Source organism: Ruditapes philippinarum, unplaced genomic scaffold (assembly GCF_026571515.1).
Source record: "Ruditapes philippinarum isolate M1 unplaced genomic scaffold, ASM2657151v2 ctg420_1_1_1_1, whole genome shotgun sequence".
Classification (NCBI taxonomy): domain Eukaryota; kingdom Metazoa; phylum Mollusca; class Bivalvia; order Venerida; family Veneridae; genus Ruditapes; species Ruditapes philippinarum.
The window spans coordinates 172,417-194,845 of NW_026867374.1; the positions used below are offsets into that span (position 1 = coordinate 172,417).

The following is a 22,429-nucleotide window of genomic DNA, read 5'->3' on the forward strand; positions in this document are numbered from 1 at the left end:
GACAGGCATGCGGAAATAATTGCACCTGTGTGCAACGCCTCATAAATTTACCAGCATATTTCACGAAACGTTCAAATAACTGCGTTTAATACAAGAAATTTGAAAACAAATCAAGTCATATGGTATTTAATCTGGCAGTTGTAGATCTATTATAATTATATAAGAAAATGACATAGTAAAAAATACCAGTTATGCTTTATTTCTGATATAAGGTCATCTGCATTTATCTTGATAAAAACACTGCCAGCCAGTTTGTAAATAACATTAATTAAGCCTCTTACATTTCTAGACGAAAATGGGTCATTTGTCTTTATCTCATCTTTGTTTCTATAAGTTGACTTGGCAAACTGGTATAAGTTTGCAAATTTGTTACTGTTTTGCAAATATAAAAGAGATACAAAGTTTGTATTCGTCTTGGGGGGGGGGAATTATTGTATAACTGGGAGATAAACATATCGGAATTAATTAATGTTTGCAATTATTTTCAGATTTGCAGATGCATACATAAAACGAACAATAAACCCATTCAGGTTAAGCACTGCTAATTGGATGCTATTCAAAAAACATAATTATCTTGTTTTGCTAAAATTCCACTAAACATTTTATAGGGTTTTGGAACCACATGCTATAATTATGACCTTGCTTCAACTCAATTTATGCTTCAAACGTAATGTTACCTTTACGCATTTTTTCAGGAAAAGACTTGTTTTTATTACTTATTTAAAATACCGTTGTGCATAAAAATTCAAGGATGTACGCTGTTAGTTCTCTGAAATCAAAAATATTATTTTTTTATAGTATTTGAATTATGACTGATAACACATTACGAAAGAATTATATATGAATGATGTTTACATGATCCATTATATCCTAATATATAACGGATTACATATTGTTCTACAACGAATTATCATTATTATTATTATTATCACATAAATGTCCATCCTAAACAGCAAAGAACACCATAAACATGTTTTGTTTCCAGTATTTTTTCAAGAATATCCTAATGATGATGCATTTTACGATCGTTTAATTCCTCTTATGTACAACGCCTCATACATTTACCAGCAGATTTCAACAAACGGTAACTGCATTTAGTGCTGCATACGAATCAAGTCATAGGGAAAATGTCGAAACATTAAATAGGATATCTGGCAATTGTACGATCGTTTTAATTTATATTTGAAACACTGATGGAAAATGTGCCCATTGGTGTCTAATCGCTGTATAGGGGACGAATGTACAAATCAAAAATCGACTTTTTTGATAAACTGGGATAACAAACAATTTTGTCGTTTTGTTCAGATATTCACTTTCTTTATTATGGTTGTTACAAAAAAGGTATAAACACCTTATATGTTAGCGCTACGTCTACTACCAATGTATTTGTTAAGTGATGTGTCATACAACTCGTGGTTGTAATTTTCTATCCTTATATATCATTAGTAAAGCATTATACTTTAAAGGTTTTGAAAAGATACATTACAAGAAGCAAAGTTTTATAAAGAAACAAATATCATTTGTTTTAGCACAGTATAAAAGTTTGATCTTAGAACAAACGCAAATTTTGTCAAATGTTATTGCATTTTCAAATTTGATATGTTTAGGCTTTTTGGGGTTGTTAAATGTTTTCCCGTACTTTACATTTATTATCGGGGCGTCCGTGGCCGAGTGGTTAAGTTAAGGTCGTTGACTTCAAACCACTTGCCCCTCACCGCTGTGGGTTCGAATCCCGACAGGGACTTTGGATTCTTTCATGTGAGGAAGCTATCCAGCTAGCTTACGGAACGTCGGTGGTTCTACTCGGGTGCCCGTTCGTGCCTGAAATAATGCACGGAAGGGCACCTGAGGTCTTCCTCCACCAGTAAAGCTGGAACGTCGCGATATGACCTATACTGTGTCAAAGTGACGTAAAACCCAAAACAAACAAACAAACAAACATTTATTATCGCATTATTTGATAAAAATGCCAACATTTAAAATATAACAGTTTACTCAGTTCTTAAACTTTGATCAGTTTTGAAACATGAGTTGACTATTCAAAATTCCTGTAGCCAATAAAGAGAATTTCTGTCTGGAAAATTTATCATTGTTAGAAGTTGGCCATACTGTGATTCCTGCAGTGAAGATGAATTCAATACTATTACTGTCATAACTTGATGGAACAGATGATACAATTTGAATAGTTCATTAGTATATGATTTCATAAAAATGAAATAGAAAAGTTCATTGTCTATGAAATAATAAAGAAAATGTCTATAGTCTCATAGAGTGTTCTTTTGCACGGAAAGTTTTAATAAGCTCTGATTTCACTAAAGACATGTATAAAATATTTCTCTTTTTACTAAAAATAACACCTGATTTTGTTTGAGATGTTATGTGCAGTTGTGTCTAAATAACATTTCTTCCAATAACCACTGTTTATTACAATAGGATATGTGTCATAAAGTTGACACGATGACTGAATTTTATCATTTAATTATACCTTGTTTAAACGAGTCCTTTATAGGAAATTATGAAAATCTTTAAGCATCAACAATCGTTTCTACAAAAAGTAAAATATAACTTTTAATCAGGTAGAACGGACTAAAATGTCTGATAAATTAAACAACGATTTTATTACAATATTTAAAGAAAAACGTACCTGCCCTTCCTCTTGAAATAATAATATATTTATGTGTTCAAAGATTAATCAAACTTCCATTAAATATCCATTCACTCATTTACAACATTGGTAACGTTGATATGTCAAGGATAGGGTTGTTATTTTAAAGAATTAAAGTCGTTTGTATTTTAATAATAACATCAATTTTATATAAAACATTTAATATACTTTTGATATACTTACATTGCAGCAAAACGATTTTAATTTCTGAAAATAGGTATTTTTAACTATTTAAAGTTTTCAAATAAAGTAGATAAAAGTATAAATAAACAAAAAGAAAGTAAATAATCTTAATACATTTATTGTCATCAGATATGATGATCTTTGAAAGCTACCAATTTGCTTTACGTATATTCATTTAGAGTTTTTACTATTATAATATCAAACTATTTCATAGCTATAATCCATTGCCATACAAAGCACAAGAGACGTCTTGGCAAATGTTGCACTTTTTATTATCCTAAATAAACATGCGTAATAAAAACCCTAGTCAGCAACTGTCAGCTTTGTGTTATGGTTTCTATACCCTCGATGGGTTTGTCCTTATTCAAAGTTTATTGCCAAAGTTATGAAACACAACATGTCATCACAATGTTTATAAATATGTAAAGTGAACAATATTTAGTCGCTTTTTTGGAATGAGATACATTATTGGACCGCGATTTATCGATTCTCGAGTTTTAAGTAAAAAGTTTTCTTTTCATTTCCAGTCATATATTATGCTTTTATGAAATTTATATGAAGTCAGACTTATATTTTTTTAAATGTTAAGCAATTTCACTCTTAAACAAGAAGTATCTTAGAAAAATAAAAAAAATTGCTCAAACGAGGTAAAACTGCTTTTACTTGCACGGTGTATTTCGGTATGCACATGCTTTTTTCCTGAATCGTGGACGTATATTCGTCTCTTCCTTTTAAAATGTCATAAAATGCCGATACTCCTTTAGATTAATTTATACATTTTGTAATTTAGACGTGTATACATTTCAGAAAGATCCTTTAGATTATTATACTATTAATATAGAATAGTCTATGAGATTCCCGGATTTTAGTTTGCAATTTTCAACTGACCGGTGAAAATCCTTGTAATATCTATAATATCATTCAATATAGATAAGATGTCGTCAGTTTTAAGCATGTATCAGAAAGACAGTCATAAATAATAATGTCTGTCATTATGTCGGGTTTATATGTTGCAAAACATTTAGTTACAAGACAAATTGCGTACTGTGATATCTTTGTATTAACGTTAGAGAAAGAGAACATTGATTCGAACAAAACTGCTAAATCATACATTGTTAACTGTACAAGTAACGGCTATTGTTGAGCAAACAGTATCAGTTCGCTTGCAAGAACATGTGCTTAATACAAGAGATATGTGTATAAACAATAGAAATATTAATTTCTAAGTCATTATCGAGGAAACAACTTAAGTATATGTAAATATAACAGCAGAATCTTTTGTCTGATTTTATTTGCTAATGTGCCAAGAATTCAACATTCAACGACGGAATTTCTTTCATAGCACACCTAAAGATTAATATAGTTCAGATTTATTTAAACCTATTTATAAAATCAAAGCTTGATTACGAAACAACTCCTGCATTTTATATTAATGTTTCAGGCTTTGTTTGATTAAGCCTGTCCATGGACGGTAGTGGTAATTGCAAGCTACCGTCCATGCCCCTAGCACCGGCTTCAGCAGAATTCAACATTTAATCATGACCTGGTAAAGCCAAGTGAGTATGTTAATCATAATTATTGGAAATACACACTTGGTTACTAAGTCTCAAACTTATACAATAATTTATTAATTAAGCAAGTACAGAGTTATGATATTACTTTATAGTAACAATATTATGTTTTGTTTATGATTACCGCTTCCTTTCTTATAGCAAGAAACTGTAGCCATAAAAATCTACTCCTATTATATATAAGTAATTACTACTGCGTGGAGCTGTCTTATTACATAAGGTAAATGTTTATGTCAAAATTGTTGCTTCTGCTGAGTCATATATATTGTCAAATTGCGTAAATGACAACGTTCATTGTTTTCATCTTGAATTTTTGTAGTTCATTTAATTGCAATTTGAAAACATATGTTGTTGTTTCTCTCTCCTGCACTCTTAGTCATATTCAAATTTTAATGGCTTAACAGTGTCTCATTTCTTTCAAATATTATTCCAAAGAACCAAACAAGAAGTCTCTTGGGTGACAAGGTATCTTTAATTTCCACACAAATCGAAAACAGTCCATCTGCAATTTGTCGAGTAAATTTTGTGAAAATGCCATATTAGATTAGAGACCGAATGAATCATACTTTTTCGGAATAGAAGTCAGTTTTGTTAAAACAATTCGGAAAGGTTTGAAGTTCTCCAGTCACGCAGTGTGTAATCATTTGTTATCTAAAAGAAAATATATTATATAAAGCCGCCTCTGTAACTTGATGTTTGGCATCCCATGAGAGGTTGCGAAGATTATGTTTTTGTTAAAGAATAATAAGAGAATATGATATTTGATGAAAGTCTTGTTACGGAAATTCGTTTAGGAAAATATCAAGAGAAACGTTTATAACAGATAATCATTGGAACTTCATGATAGTTTGTTGTATTTTAATGAAATTGAATTGAACACAAAAGCGACTTTAAATTTCAAATACCAGTAAATGAAAGCATACTGGAATGTAAAATGAAATGTATTTGTCCGTGCCAGAATTATCGTCCTTAGTTTGTTTCGACCATGGCGTGTTTCGTCCATGGTGTGTTTCTAATGTTTGTTTCGTCCTTTGTTTATTTCGTACAAAGTGTATGATTCATACATGCTATAATAATTACCGACTATTCAATGTATAATTTATGTAGTATTTCGTGGGTTTTACATTTTGAAATTGTGTCGATTGCTTTTGATCAGAAATAGAAATGAATATAAAGGTTCATTCGTCGCAAGAAACCGTCTGTTTTCTATTTTATAAAAACATTACATATTCCATTTTATTACCCATGTGTGCTGACGTTAATTAATTTCGCCATTATATGTCATTAGAAAAACCGCGTACAAAAGCTCGTGTTATTCAGTTATAGAAGTCATTTGATTAAAAGGATATCTTACAATAGTCATGTGGTATTACATTAGGTAATTAAAATTTAAAATTTAATTTAACTTATCAGCTACATATATCAATTATAAAGGTTGCCGGTGTCTCGATTTATAACAATTTATTAAACTACTAAATTATGCGTTTAAATTACATGAAATATCATGTGCGATTCTATATAATTATATGAGAAGCTTTCCGTCTACAATTTCTAAAATTGTATTACTTATTGAAGATGACAAAACTAGCGTCTATAATGCAACAAAAAGGCAAAAACTTTCCATACATAGTTATCAATTCATTAGAATTCTAAAAAACAATTAAATTATAATCCCCAATGTATCGTTTCAAATCTGACACGATAATGAAAAGGTCAATCATAAGAAAAAACATGGCAAGAAAACACCAAGTCGTGTACTTTTTGGGAATGAAAAGATGGTTTTAAAGGTTAGTTAAGCTATCCTAAGATGAAACAAAAAACTAGTTTAAGAATTTGTGATCATGTCTAAGGATGTGTTAACAAACGATAATTGGATTTTGTAGTTTAGCACTTCATTATTTTGATGGTAATTAGAATTGATTTCAGCCACATATCACCTGCTGCTACGTCTAGTTTGTTAATTCAAACTTCACATGTTACGTTAGGGAGGAAATGTTGAGATTCTTCCGAGTGCATTGATAGACAGAAAATGTGTATAAGTTTCCTTGAACATTTTAATTTTTCAGTTTTACCCTGTTTAAACACTCCTAAATGCACTCTGAAAAAACAGGCATTGAATTCAAATTTAAATGAAATTTTGGAAAATGTCTGCTTATTTTTTTACTGAGAAATATTGAAATACGTTTCTGTATTTTTATATGTTACAACCAATTTAATATTTACAGGGTTTTTTCCACAATTTTTAAACAAATATCACATCTAATTACATTGAGCATCTCCAAAATGTGATTATTTTTCAAGTGAAAATATAGAAAAGAAGAAATTCATCGGATGCAATCAAAACAACAGAAGTATATGAAAATTGCAGTATTTGTTCATGAGATATAATATAGAAGTGCAACATCTCTTACGCTCCCTTGCACCGGCTTAAAAAGACATGCGCCTACTGAATAGTTGCAAAATGGAGTGTCAATAACTAGATCTCTGTAAATTCGATTGATATAATTATTCTAATAAAGTTAAATGAGCCGCGTCACGACAAAACCAACATAATGGGTTTGCGACCAGCATGGATCCAGACCAGCCTGCGCATCCGCGCAGTCTGATCAGGATCCATGCTGTTCGCTATCAGTTTCTCTTCTTGTAACAGAGTTGGTAAGCGAACAGCATGGATCCTGATCAGACTGCGCGGATGTGCAGGCTGGTCTCGATCCATGCTGGTCGCAAACCCATCATGCTGGTCGCAAACCCATTATGTTGGTTTTGTCGTGACACGGCTCAAATGTTAAATTTCTATCCAAATTTACAACAATATTTTGTATAATAATAATAATAATTATAATAATTATATTATATTTAGTGAAATTCGTTAATAATTAATTAATTGACTCCGTCAGTACGACCTTGTAAATATTGAGTTGTTGCAATAACAGCAGATTGCTCACTGCAGGTGAGTCACATAAATAATTGATTTATAATGAAATCTGCATCTGTCATAATGATGCAAGCAACATTCGTTTAAATTATGTACAACAACATACATCACAGACAGACAATCAAATTTGATTTAGAATCTAATGGAACTTCTTTTGTACTGCTTTTATAGAAACACGTGCCAAATAAATGTTCTTTTAGAATAACTAAACAATCATTTTATTCTGTAAAAACCAGTATGAAAAGGATGGTTTTGGCACTCAATATAAATTTAGATATATCGATCGATATGACATAAATTGCTTTCAGTGAGGTGATTCTAAAACAAAATGTTTCCTGTTGATATAGATTTTAATTGCGACTCTTAAAGTATTGAAACAGAAAAAGCTACGACAGGAACCAGGAGGAATGTGCTTCCTCACATATATTCTGATTTATAATAATATATCTTCAACTATATTCTTAGAATATTTTTCTGTGTACTTATGTATAAAACATGGTTTCTCAACTCAAAGCTCACCATTATACTATGTTTAAATGTTGAATTCTACTTGAGCCGGTGCTAGGGTGTGTGGGCAGAACCTTAACAATCCAGTACTGCCCATGAACAGGTTAAATCTAACCAAGTTGTTTTAGACTTTCTTCTTTAGGGTTCTTTTTCTCTCTGTTTTACTTAAAGGTAAAGATATCTCAGTCAAGAGGGTTATATCTGCGGATGTTTTTTAAATTCAAAGTTTCATCATTTTCATGTTTAAATGATGAATTCTGCTTAAGCTGGTGCTAGGGGGCGTGGACAGTACCTGTCCCATTTTGCACTTTCCTGTACTGCCCATGAACAGGCTTAATCAAACCAAGCCTGCCACATTTTTACTATTCCCGTTTTGGACTTTCTTCAGAAATTCTTTTTCTCTCTTTTTTTACTCAAAGATAAAGAAATGTCACTCAAGAGGTTTTTAAAAATTACAGTTACAATGTAAATCAAAAGCAACATGATGAACATGTTTCTACCTCTTTGTTTAAAGATTGAAAGCTTTAACTGTTTGTATCCGTGTACAGTCGGTGATATAGAATATATCTAACTGATATCTGACTGTACTTCTATTAATGTAATATGTAACTTCTATCTCTATTTTCAGCACTTTTCTAGATAGCGCCAATTGCTGACTATTTATATTAATGTATGTAACTTTTCTTTCTATTTTTAGCACTATACTAGATGGCGCCAATCGCTGGTTACAGGATCATCCGGGTCTTACCGTATTTAAATGTGAAACAGTTGATAAACGATTACATGAAGCTAAAGATGGGACAATTGTTTATGAAATGAACGAAATGCTGAGAAATGAATCGTCCAATGGTTTTAGTATATATGTTAAAGGACTAAGGTAGGTTTATATGAATTATATCTTCATTATCTTCATATGTATGAGATGCTATTTTCTGTTTTCCTTGATTTCCCTCGTGCGCTTGGTTGTAAATCAAAATGATTTATTTATAATGAAAACTGCATCTGTCATTGTAGTTTGTCATTGTACAAAATAATTAATGAAAAAACAAACATCTGCAGTTTCTAATTACGAATCGAATTTATGTATCTATTTTTCCAAATAGTATACGAATAAAAACGATTATCGTTTGATCGGATACAAATGCAATGTAATATTACAAAACAATATAACATGATATATGTGAGCATGAAATAAATGGATCGCCATGTTTTTTAAAAAGCTGTATTAGAAGAGTTTGCAAAATCAGCGTTCTGAATGTATTTATATGGTAATTCATTGTTTTTATATACCTATAGCTGATATAACTGTCATATGTAAGTAATTTTGATATTCCTCATCTAACAACAAGTGGCAGAAAGAAATAACTAACACGACACTGTGTCATTTGTTTTCTACACGCTAATATGGTAATCAAAGAGTCCATTGTTCATATGATATCCCATAGGGAAGTCATGACCATAGTTTGTCTCAAATATTTTCAGACTTTGGATGAAAAAGAATCCGAAACCGTCGTCAGAGACTCAGCAGATTGGTATAAGAAACATAGTGCCTGAAAAACTTACGATCGAACTTCCAACCCATGGCCATTACAGGTAAACTTAATATGTATAACTTCAAAGTAACTACTAGTAAAGTGCATGTAAATGCACAGGTTGCTTTGAAGTTTGTAACTGCCGAGGTTAACCAAAATCATATTTCCTTTTTCGGCGCCAAAGAAATAGGCTGTGCTGGAGCGCCGTAAAGCCAGCCAACCAAACTAACAAATCTAACACGATCTAATAATTTCTTGAGTACTGTAGTGGGTAATGGGAACAAGCCAATGCCAATTCATTGCCTTCCTTGTCCCTGTTAAAACATGAAGCGTGTATGAAAATATTGGGCGGGAAAGGTCCCCCAAGAGCATTGAAAAAAAACAACAATTAATTGAAAACCGCACGCCTGGTTTTACTCAGTCTGCTCCTGAGAGATAATTTGAATCGCAACGTGTCTCAAGTCCCCTAGCACCGACTTCAGCAGTATTCGATCCTAAACATTTAAAGCATTGGAATCAATGATCCCATACCTGGATAAAATAACAACATAGAGTTTGAATTTGGTTTAATGTTTTCTAATACAAATAAATCCCGAAATTTCAGCTTCAGTTTCAGTTCATTGGCAGTCAGCAAAATAGTTAGTTGCCAGTGCCCATTTATAAACCAGTCTAATATTTTCGTTATTTTCTGCAAATAATAGTTGTCTGAAACAAACAAACAAATCAGAATAGCTTAATGATGGCCAAAATGAACCGGGGTCACTACTTTTGAAGAATACCGACACCTATTCCTGTTAAGACAAATATCAAAATATATAAAATATAGGATTAATAAGTCCTTGATGTAAACAACAATTTCATGTTTTTGAGGTTTATAGAACAATCAGCGCACCATAAACGTAAAAGCTTCAATATAAATATTTTTATTGATGCCAAGCTTGTCTATCTATATTCAACCCCTTATCGGAATATGTTTTTTATTGCTACTGCAAATACAGCACAGACAATGATTAAATGTGCATTTAACGTTATCAGTATAACAAGAAATACGATAGCACAACAATTATGTCCCATTAATGTCTCATATTGCCATTATAATTGAATTAAACAATCAGTTTTCAATTATACAGGTTAGACTAGCTGAATAAGATAATTGATATCATAAAAACAAACCAAACCCACAAAATTAAGTTTTCATTTGAGTTCAAGAAAGTTGATTGAAGAGATTCGCTATCCCAGTCAAGACTTGGTCAAAAATTGAATATAAAAATAGCCATTTTACGTTGTAAATGAATGGAAATATTATAGAGAAAGACTATTAGACAGGACTGATTTTGAGAATTTGGCTCCTTATATGATGCTAGAGGCATTTTGTAGTGTGCAAGTGGTCTCTTGGTGTATTTTACCTATTTAAGGTATGCTGAATCTGATAAAGGTGGATACCAAATTGAAAAACTTGATCTTGACCATTGAAATGGCCATTTAAAATGGCCACTAAAATGACCGCCAAATTTCTGTATCATAAATGGATGAAATATCAAATAAAACTTTTAAGGAAAGGAAAAGCCTGAAATTTGTCACAAAACATGTTTACGTAAAAACAAATTAGACACCAAAACAGAATTAAAAACACAAAAGAAGTATTATTAAAGAAAGTACTAAAATTTTAAGGCATTTAATCATAAGAGACCTATATTTAGGGTTTTTAGGGTTTACGTAGCGAACACTACACTCTTCCCTGCCCTGTCTGCTAGATATTGAGCTTTCATGTATTTTATCTTGCACTCTACTCAGATGTCTACCTGTTTTGCACAGCGTGCGTATGAGGGGGTTAAAACGTGTGCATGCAAAATATGCATTATTTAGGCACCTTTCTCCTGAGTACTCTTGGGTTTTGGTTTTCGTTCTTCTGTTATTGGTCGTGATCTTCGTTCTTCTGCAATCGGTTCTGGTCTCAGTTCTTTTTTTGTCAGATGTTCTGTTATCGGTTTTCGTCTTCGTTCTTCTGTTATTGGTTCTCGTCTTCTTTGTTCTCCGTTCTTCTTTCATTGGTTATCGACTCTATTTCTTCTGTAATCAGTTCTGGTTACCGTGTTGTCAGTTCTTCTGTTGTCGGCACCTGTCTCTGTTCTTCTGTTATCGGTCCTCGCTCCGTTCGCTTGTTGTCAGTTCTTCTGTTATCGGTCCTCGTCTCTGTTCGCTTGTTGTCAGTTCTTTTGTTGTCGACACCTGTCTCTGTTCTTCTGTTATCGGTCCTCGCTCCGTTCGCTTGTTGTCAGTTCTTCTGTTACCGGTCCTCGTTTCCGTTCGCTTGTTGTCAGTTCTTTTGTTGTCGGCACCTGTCTCTGTTCTTCTGTTACCGGTCCTCGTCTCGTTCGCTTGCCGTCAGTTCTTTTTTTGTTGTCGGCACCTGTCTCTGTTCTTCTGTTACCGGTCCTCGTCTCGTTCGCTTGCCGTCAGTTCTTTTGTTGTCGGCACCTGTCTCTGTTCTTCTGTTATCGGTCCTCGTTTGCGTTCGCTTGTTGTCAGTTCTTCTGTTATCGGTCGCAGTCTCTGTTCTTCTATTATCGGTCCTCGTTCTCTTGTTGTCAGTTCGTCTGTTATCGGTCGCAGTCTCTGTTCTTCTGTTACCGGTCCTCGTCTCGTTCGCTTGTTGTCAGTTCTTCTGTTATCGGTCCTCGTCTCTGTTGTTCTGTTATTGGACTACGTTTCCGTTCGCTTGTTGTCAGTTCTTCTGTTATCTGTCAGTTCTTGTCGCCGTTCTTCCTTCTGCTTCGGTCTTGTACTTTCGGTACTTGTTTCTTGTTCCATTAAGGTCTTCTCTTGTATCTATCGTTGCCGTCATTCTGTGTCGATGTCCTGGTTTTTGTCAGTCTTGTAGTCATTTATTCGTTTAGTGGAGTAGCGGGGGATCGAACTCACGACCCCTTGATTTGTAGGCAGACAGTGTTACCACTGCACCATAGCGCCCGCTCTGAATAATAACCATTTTGGAAAGTCCTTTATACATTAAATACTATTTCAATGGCTAACAAAGGGTGTATTACAATTATATTTTAACAACTTTACTATATAGCCAACCCACGTGACTTTTATATATATCATTTATTACAAGTAATATTTTTATAGATAACTTTGCTGTTACTTTAAGATATCCTGGAAATTTATTGGAGAGTTCCCGGAATTCTCATGTTTATTGAATGATGTGATAATCTTCTGGTAGAATTTTCTCAAAACCGTGACTGAATTCCAAAACTTTCGAGAGCTGCAACCATGGTATAGCAAGCACACGTAGCAATTTCCCGGTCTCAGACATTTTATGACTCGATGAAAATATGGTATTGTTATTGTTGTTTTTAACTCAAATTAAATCGTCTCTTATTTTTAAACAAGATTGCAAACATTTATTGTTTTCTGTATTTTTGTTAAGACTGTGATAAAGTATACACTTCTAAGTTTAAGATGACTTTTTAATATTATCGATTATCCATCGTTTACCTTAATGCAGTTATAATTGAATTTTTTTTTTTAAATGAATTATGCAGATATTATTTTCGGCAGAAAACAACAAATACAAACAAAACACCACACAAAAAACTTACAGGCAGCATACATGTGTAATGTTCACAATGTGCTGAAAAACGGCTCTTTATTAATTTCAACATTTCAGCAAGTCACACATTTTATAAAAGAATTGGAAAGAAATGTTGTTGTAACCATTAAAAAGTAGGATTTGTAAATTTGTAAGTTGTATATTTTTTACCTTGTTTGCTCAACACTCAATTAACACATTTTTATATATAATACTGAGGTACAGAAAATAGACAGAAAACAACTTTTATAGATTGAGATAGAGCGATAATGTCGTAGATATTTGGGTTACAAAGGGAGTTTTTGGTCCTTATTATGTTTTAAGTAGGATAAACATATTACAAGCTTATATTCTTAAAATTTTGTAATGCCTTAATTCATTTTTTTTCAAATACGTGCAATAATGTAATTATTATGTCTTTAGTTAGTTTCTGGAGAAAAGGCTTAACAAAGGTGGTATCTGTTATTTTATAGATAAATTTTATAATGTGTCACATGTCGCCTTTTAAAAGATTTTGTGGTGATTTTGTGCATACTTAATTGCGCTTTTGCATAGGAGAACAACAATATTTTATTTGTTTGTATACGCAGCCTAATTGCTTATTTTGTATAGTCTTATTTTATTGACCTGTCAATTTTGAATACATTACAGCACTCATTGAAATATTAGATTCCACTTCGATTTCGTTAGTAAAGTTTACGAGAATTAATATGGAGTATATAGAGGATATTTGTTTGTTTGTGTGTAAAATGTAATGTTATTTCATCGAGTAGGCTTTAAAAACAGTATTCCCAAGAGTGGCGTAGCCACGAGTGAGAATACTGTTTTTAAAGTTCACGAGATGAAACTAGAACTATCGCTGAATGCGATTCATACTCCCACCATTGTCCTTGACAGAAGACCACTTGGAAAGGTGGTTAAGGGAATAACTTTAGTGCCACAAATACATATACATAAAAAGAAATTATCTCTGGTGAAAAAAGACAAATGGTACAGGTAATAGTATAAATATATATTGTCAAATCATGTTCGAAACAGTTACAAATTACCTTTCATTTTCCCAATGTACAAAAACAAACAAAAGCAGTGAAGTTAAAAAAATAGCATAATTATGTCAAAATGTAATTACGAGTGGAAAAACTTTGCATACTGAGCTTACTTGTGACCCTACATATATGATATAGTTTCAAATGAATATCTGTTCTAGTTTCAGAAACATATAAGTATTAATGGTCATATCAGAACATTTTCTAAGCCTAAAAGGAGCATAACTTGTGTCATAATTCAATGGAATTGTATAATTTTCGTCATCTGAGCTTGCTTGTAACCATTCATATAAATTTTAAGTTTCAAGTAAATATCTGTTCTGGTTTAAGAAATATTATAGTAAATAAATTTAAAGACTTAATAAAAATGGACTTAACTTTGTCAAAATACAATACAAAGTTATCCCCCAATGAAACTTGACCTGCATATCTTACTTGCGACACTTTGAAGATTCAAATGATTATCTGTTCTAGTTTTAGAAATATTCAAGTACATGTTAAAATTTCAGAACATTTTATAAGTCAGTTTTTGATCTTCAAATGTGGTCTTGATCTTAAGCTGGCACAAGGGTGAGATGGGTTCTGCACATTGCCCAGTTGGGATGAACATTTGAGTCAAGTTTGAAGAAAATCCTTCCATTAGTAAAGAATTTATAGAGCAGACACGACATATTGTCTAGTATTGATTGTATCTAAATTTAAAGACTTAAAAAGGGGCATAACTTTGTCAAAATGCAATACAGAGATATGAAACTTGACCAGCATATCTTATTTGTGACACCTTATATATCTTTTAAGTTTCAAGCAAATACCTGTGCTAGTTTCAGAAATATTCAAGTACATGTTAAAATTTTAGAACATTTTCTAAGTCAATTTTTGACCTTAAAGTGTGACCTTGACCTTAAGCCGGCACAAAGGTAACAAGGGTTCTGCACATAACCTTGTTGAGGTGAACATTTGAGTAAAGTTTGAAGAAAATTCTTCCATTAGTATAGGATTTATAGATCGGACACGACATATTGTCTGATATTTGATGGAATGTAAATTTAAATTCTTAAAAAGGAGCATAACTTTGTCAAAATGCAATACAGAGTATTGAAACTTGACCTGCGTATCTAAATTGTAACACTTTAACGATATTAATTCGTTATTACAAAATATTATATCGTAATTACGAAATATTTATTTGTTATTACGAAATATTTATTCTTTGGTAATATTTATAAAGAAGGATTTAAAACTAAGTTTATTGTTAAATATAAGTCAAGTAAACAAAAAACATAAAAAGTGTTGTTTTTTTTAATCTTAGTCTTATACCTTAACGCACTAGTAAAACAGTACTGTATATAACTGTTTATTGAGCCATTAGGCTTATTATCGTTATATTTGGTGGCCAATCTCATTAAAATCTGATTATATTGAATAATCATTTGATTTTGACAAGAATAATTAATTGCCTCATATTGTATCATAGTTTTAATGACCTACTTTAGTATTTTCAAGCGGCCATTTTGAATTGACCTTTTGAAGGTCAATGTCAATTTTATTTTCTTGTTATCCACCATCATCGTCTTCAGAATACCCATTTTAGGTTAAAACTCTCAAGGTTCCACTTGTATTATAAAATGCCTCTAGCATTCATATTTTCTTAAAATCAGTCCTGTCTATATGCCAATATTGCGGATGTTTTGAATTATAGTAAAACGCTTAAAGAAATAATAAACGATTACAAAAGTTTAATAAAGAGGGAACAAAGCGACAGTCTATAGCTTTAAAAAAGCGTCTATGTGTTTTTCAAACATGCAATTTACATTCAATTCTTCAGGCGATAAAAATATCTTAATGCATTTTAACCTATATTCTTCAGAGATGAATTTCACTTGTTGTTCTTTTATTAACTGTTTTACAGGCGATTAAGAAAATTGATGCATTTTAATCTATTTGTATATACTTTAGTAATGATTTCCATTTGTTGTTCTTACATTGTAGAAGTGGGCGTTTGGTGATAAGCCATGAGGTAAGAATGCTAGGAGGCCTTCATCCATTCCATACATACGAAGGACTAGAAGATACCATAAACCGCCTCAAAGCTCATCTAGTTGATGACCCTATACCAGGTAATTAATTATTTAACACAATCTGACTTCGTATGATAGCAGCTCTTAAATATTGCAATGCTTAAGGATTTGACGGTGACCGATAACATGTCACCTTCTTGTGACGTTTCAACCATCCAATCAGTGGCCGTTTTCGCATTTATGAAAGTGGATCAGTTTCTTATTTATAACTGTTTGGAAACCAGAAACATGTACCTATTTTTCACGATTTTGTTTAAATATTACAGGTGAACAAAACTGGCGACGCCCAAACTTGAGTCAGATTGTAATTTATCACGGTCCAATGTTAACTACTAAAAGATCATCTGATCCTTAATTTATTTTGTGTCCTTTATACAAGTGATATTAACCTTATACACTTTGATTAAACTTATATAATCATATCAAAACAAGTTTTTTTAAAGTTTCCAAAAACCTCTATCATCTTAAAAGTAAAATAGCTTGTATTCGGGGTACATCTTAGAATAACTACCACCTTAAACTGTGTGTCGAATACGTCTTTTAGTTTGTTTGTTGTTTATTGTTGTTGTTGTTGTTGTTTTGTTTTGTTTTGTTTTTGTTTCTCATTTCTTTTTGACTTTTTTGTTCATATGTTCTAATCACGAATAATTTAAATAATGGGACTTTTTCCCAAAGGTAATGTTTGTATCTTAGTAAATATTCATACACTCAGTAAGATGTCTAGTTTGTCCTAATTCTTTCTCGAGCACACTTCAATATAATTCTACAATAATTAATTCTACATTAATTCTAAGAGCTATCCAATCTTTCTCATTTCCGTTATGAAATAAAAAGATATTGATCCCAAACATGTTTCTAATCAGAAAAAATACAGGATCAGGTTTTTATAAAGATACAAATCCTTACGATCGAATGCTTCATTCTTTTAACAGTATTATCTTTCAATCAATCCGCTTTTAGAAAATAAAGGAATTATTCTTTAAGGCTCTGATGTACATTATGAAGAAATTAGTTCAAAATAATATAAGAATGAATGCTTTTATATTCGTTCAAAAGTTGAAGATCTTTTGATTTTTCTTTCTTTCTTTTTTTCTTTGTTATTATTATTATTATTATTATTATTATTATTTTATTATTTTTTATTATTATTATTATTATTATTATCTTCATCATCATCATCATCATCATCATCATCATCTTCATCATTATTATTATTATTATTATTATTATTATTATTATTATTATTATTATTATTATTATTTCAAATGATGATATTAATTATCGATTTATAAATAAAATATTGAGAAATATTGATGAAATAAAATGCGTATTTTTATTTTCCATATTTTCACTGAAAAAAAAATTGTTCACTGCAGTGAAAAATATTTTCCGTATTTTCACTGGTGTCTTGCCAGACTACTTTCTTGTTAATTCAGTCAATACACTAAAATTAGGAAGTCTTTCAAATGATAATGTCTAAAAAAGAGAAAAATATATATAACAAACAGAAAATCCAAGCCTTTTCTATAAATACAGAATTTATCTTCATCTTGTGTTATGAAAATTATCATATTTCACTCGTGGCTCTCGCCACTCATAAACTATTTATGTTCATAACACTCGATGAAAATAAATCATGTATTTATAGAAAAACTTGAATATCCTCTATTTACAAGGACTTCTGTGGGAATGCTTTACATGTTTTATGTAAATGTGTTGTATCTGATTAAAAAAAAAAATTTAAATGGCAAAGTATGCTATAAGCGTAGCGTTTCTTCTCAAGTTTGCCTTGACAGAAAAAAAGCAAATTAATAAACTTGTAATTTTGTGTTATAGGTAATTCAAAGTTAACTACAAAACGCCATTTTGTTTTATTACATGTATATACAAAGAGGAACATATTTTTTAACAAATATGTTTGTTGGATAAAAAATGATGTTTCAAACTTGGTTTTACTTTCATAATTTAACTAAGCTTTAATGCTCGACGGAAGCGTAACAGGAACAAATCAAAAAGCACTACTTAAAAGACACTTATAACAGTATAACCAAATGTTCAAATAAGAACACGTGCGAGTATTTAAATCAAATTTATAATCGAATTATAGAAATAAGGTCATATCAATTCAAGTTTTTATCGAATTGTATCAATTCAAAATGAAATTTACAGACGTTATTTTGAAAGTTCTAAGAACTCAAAAAAGTTATATGACCATTACTATCACAGGTTCGATCCTCACTATAGAGACTGATAGCATGAAGGTTTGCCAGAAGACAAAGAAAGACTTGAACCCGAACACCACGTGCTGGCTAGAGGAGAAAGATAAATGGCGGCGAGACACGCTCGTGCTACGTGTGTACTATATCAAAGGAGAACCGGCCCTGGAAGAAATAGGTTTGTTTGTTCGTTTGTTTGATTGGGTTTTACATCACAACGACACAGTAAAGGTCATATGGAGGAAAATTTCAGATGCCTTTCCGTGAATTATTTCAGGCACGAACGGGCACCTGAGTAGAACCACTGACGTTCCGTAAGCTAGTTGGATAGCTTCCTCACATGAAAGAATCCAAAGTCCCTGTCGGGATTCGAACCCATAGCAGTGAGGGGCAAGTGGTTTGAAGTCCACGACCTTAACCACTCAGCCTTAGCCCATGGACGCCCCGAAGAAATAGATAGGAATTGATAGAAAGAAATTAACGAAAATAATCCTTTAACACTAATTAAGTGATGTGCTGGATGATCTTGGTCTGCATTGGTCACATGGTAAGATTCAGATGTCACTGGCAGGAAGAGATTTAATAAAAATGTTATATATATACAAATATGCATCGACAGCATGCAAAGGAACGATACAGTGGCTGAACTGTGCTCTGGTGAATTTAAAGTGGCTATTTGCCGTGATCATGAAAGTAAACTACCAACACAACCATACCATCAACTTAAAATATAAATTTTAAGATATCCTTATCACAGATAAATAGAAAAAAAAGACAAATGACAATGTCTCCTAGTATTCATTTTTTTTAATCTGTCTAATTTTCAGTATTTTGAATGCACGTGTTTTTTTATATTATTGTTAGGTTATAATGACCTTGAACCTTTCATCACTGAACCACCTGATACCTCTAAACCAGGTACATTCGACACATTTGACAGCATGATAACTAGAATAGGGACATGGGTATCGCAAAATCAGGTACGTCTCTAAAAAAGCCTACATGAAGGGACAAAACTCTTACAGATGAAATGCTTTCGGTATTACTACGTTTACTTCCCTTGAGTTACTTTTGCATTGGCATCATTTGTTATAAGTTATAAATGAAACTGAAATTTGGTTTGTTTGCTGAATATTCGCAAGATATATAAAACAATAATTGTTCTTGTTATTATCTTGTAATTGGTCTCCGTGGTCAAGGGGTTAGAGTCGATGACTTCTAATCAAGTTACCTCTCTGGCGTGGGTTCGATTCCCGGGAGGAAGGTAGTCTAGTACTGGTGTAACTCTCCAGGAACGATGGTTAGGCAACTACCCGCCTATATGACTGAAATACTGTTGGGAAAAGGCGTAAAATGGAACAAACAAACAAACAATTGTAATTGGTATCTTTGTGTTAGTTTGTATTGGTTATTATGAAACAAAAATAGTATTATTTCCTTTTTCATTAGCTACTTTCACGATGATCCATTTTGTTCAAATAGCTAAATCTAGACGGATTATTCATATTGGAATAGTCTCAAAAAACCTACACATACTTTATTTTAAAATTCGTACTCGCTGCCGTCATGCACCGCTTCTATTCAGTATAAATATTTACATCTCATATTCTAAGTGATGGAATCAAACAACAAAAATATAAATGTAGTTGTACAATATATTTACAGGGAGTACGTATTGTAAATATTCAGCAGTTTGATGCAAGGGTCCACCAATCACATGTCGGTGAGTTTTTTGTTGTTGTAAATCTCGTTTTGTGAGATATTTTGTAGCGCCAGATAAGTTATTAGGAATACCCTCATTTTTACTTTCAGCACCTTTGTATACAATTCAATTTATGAAGGGACCTATCATTTGGCAGTATGTAAGAGACTCATTAACGTACACTGTCACGACAAAACCAACGTAATGCGTTTGCGACCAGCATGGATCCAGACCAGTCTGGGCATCCGCGCAGTCTGATCAGGATCCGTGTTGTTCGCTATCAGTTTTTCTACTTGTAATAGAGTTTGTAAGCGAACAGCATGGATCCTGATCAGACTGCGCGGATGCGCAGGCTGGTCTGGATCCATGCTGGTCGCAAAGCCATTATGTTGGTTTTGTCATGACGCGGCTCATATTATGATGAGTTCAATAAAATGCTCATGAAAACGAAATTTTATCATTCTTTTTATCATAGGGACGTCTCTTAACATATCGTCGGATTCCACTGACCACTTTATCGACACACATTCGGAGAGAAGGATGGCCCGCACTATGCGTATTTTTCACGTTACCACGCCGCTCACAATCAACAGTGCCGACACCGCCACAGCCCGCCTATTTCTACCAGCACGAACTGGCCACAAAACATTCGAGACCATGACTCAAACTATGGAACGAGTGGAGGCGTGGCTACGCCTTACTGGTAGAAATACTTTACTTTTTTCCTATTCTATGGTGGGGTGCGTCCGTTAAGGTCAGTCACTTCAAACCACTTGCCCCTCACTGCTGTGGGTTCGAATCCCGACCGGGACTTTGGACTTCTTTCATGTAAGGAAGCTATCCAGTTAGCTTACGGTGGTTCAAATCAGGTGCCCGTTCGTGTCTGAAATAGAATATGGAAGGTCACCTGAGGTCTTCATCCACAAGTAAATCTGGAACTACATGTGACCTATACTGTGTCGGTGCGACGTAAACGCAATCAATCAATCAATATTAATCTATCGAAGGCCGTTTCCCAAACATTTCAAGTCAGAATCAGAACTTCTTAAATTCGTTTGGTTCTTTTTTTAAATATGAAATGTTTAAAAACAAACTTTTTATATCGCCAAACAAAAAAATAACAAACAAAAAAAACAACACACACACAAACCCATCAAATTCGATTCATCTTAACAACATTTCAGTTAGAAACACCAAAAACTTAAATAATATAATCAGTTGAATTATTAGTGTTAACTGTTAATGTTCATAACAACAGTCTGGTTAATAATTTAATGGTTAGTATCTAAAATGTGTCACTTTTATTAGTTTAGTTTAGTTTTTTCTTTCCTGTGTAGTATTTTAAAAGTCCAACTTTTGATATGAACTCATTACATTTTAATTTATTTGCTTCAGTTTAGGACATTATTATTTTAGAAGAATTTGTTTGACGTCTCATATGTTCAATGAAATTATGTCAAACACATTTACATTTCAGAGAGAGAAAAAAAACATTTACATTTCAGGTGCACCAGTTTTAACGGTAGAAACTGTATATATCCTGTTTCACGAGCACAACGTGGAGAGTACAGACTATACTCTGTCTGAATACACGATACATGCAGATGAGCACGGCGGAAAACACTGGCTTACCGGTATTAGGTAATTATCTTATTAACATTACAGATTTGTTATACTCTATTTTGAAAATTTGATTTTGAAACTACATGAACCATAATCATTACATTCGAGACCGTTGACAGTATTTGGTCGTTATTCAAATAGGGTTCAAACCTATGATCAACCTGAGAGCCAGTTCCATTAACCACAGGGACATTACATTCCGATACTGTGTTTGACATTCTGCTGATCTAATAATTCTTTCTTTCACATGGTGAGCGAATTCCTTTGACTGAATCAAACATGACTTGTTTTAAATGTTTCATCTTAATGATAGCTTTATATAAATATTCATCGTTTCTTGTTCAATCCTACTTCATCGTTTCTTGTTCAAGCTGAGATAATGTCACTTCTTTGAATATTAAACGTTTCCGGTTTTTTTTAGAATTAAATGAATGCTGCTGTTTCTTTTAGTATTCAACGTTTCCGGTTCCAGCTGAGATGATGTCGCTACTTTTAGTATTGATGATGTCACTTCTTTTTTTATCCAACGTTTCCGGTTTCAGTAGAAATGAATAATGAATATACGTTTATTTCATTTTATTATTTTCAGAGTATATTTTAGTGCAACGTTTACTGAACCGGACCCTGCCGATTTGCCACCACTTCCTGAGTATCATCACGGACTTCACGGACATGGGCCATGTGCTATACTATAGCATCAAGGGACGTTACTCTTATATGATTCAACTTTATCCATCCAGGAGTTACTTCTCTTCTTCAATACTTTAAAAAGCGACACT

At 32.5% G+C, this 22,429-nt stretch overlaps 1 protein-coding gene across 1 annotated transcript; it reads left to right on the forward strand.

Moving 5' to 3' along the window:
* Positions 1-3,135: 3,135 nt before the first annotated feature.
* On the forward strand, positions 3,136-22,429 carry LOC132735860 (uncharacterized). The gene is made up of 10 exons (XM_060722875.1): positions 3,136-3,200; positions 8,559-8,738; positions 9,344-9,454; positions 16,021-16,148; positions 18,336-18,503; positions 19,190-19,305; positions 19,991-20,048; positions 20,503-20,730; positions 21,533-21,668; positions 22,240-22,429. The coding sequence occupies exons 1-10, from the start codon at positions 3,136-3,138 to the stop codon at positions 22,343-22,345; spliced, it is 1,296 nt and encodes a 431-aa protein (XP_060578858.1). The 3' UTR covers positions 22,346-22,429.

Excerpts from the sequence above, each read along its gene's own strand:
- LOC132735860 (XM_060722875.1), top strand. The coding sequence starts at position 3,136 with ATGCGTAATAAAAACCCTAGTCAGCAACTGTCAGCTTTGTGTTATGGT. Across the intron at positions 3,201-8,558 it reads GGTTTCTATACCCTCGATGG|CACTATACTAGATGGCGCCA; the intron begins GTTTGTCCTTAT and ends TTCTATTTTTAG. Across the intron at positions 18,504-19,189 it reads ACCGGCCCTGGAAGAAATAG|GTTATAATGACCTTGAACCT; the intron begins GTTTGTTTGTTC and ends TATTATTGTTAG.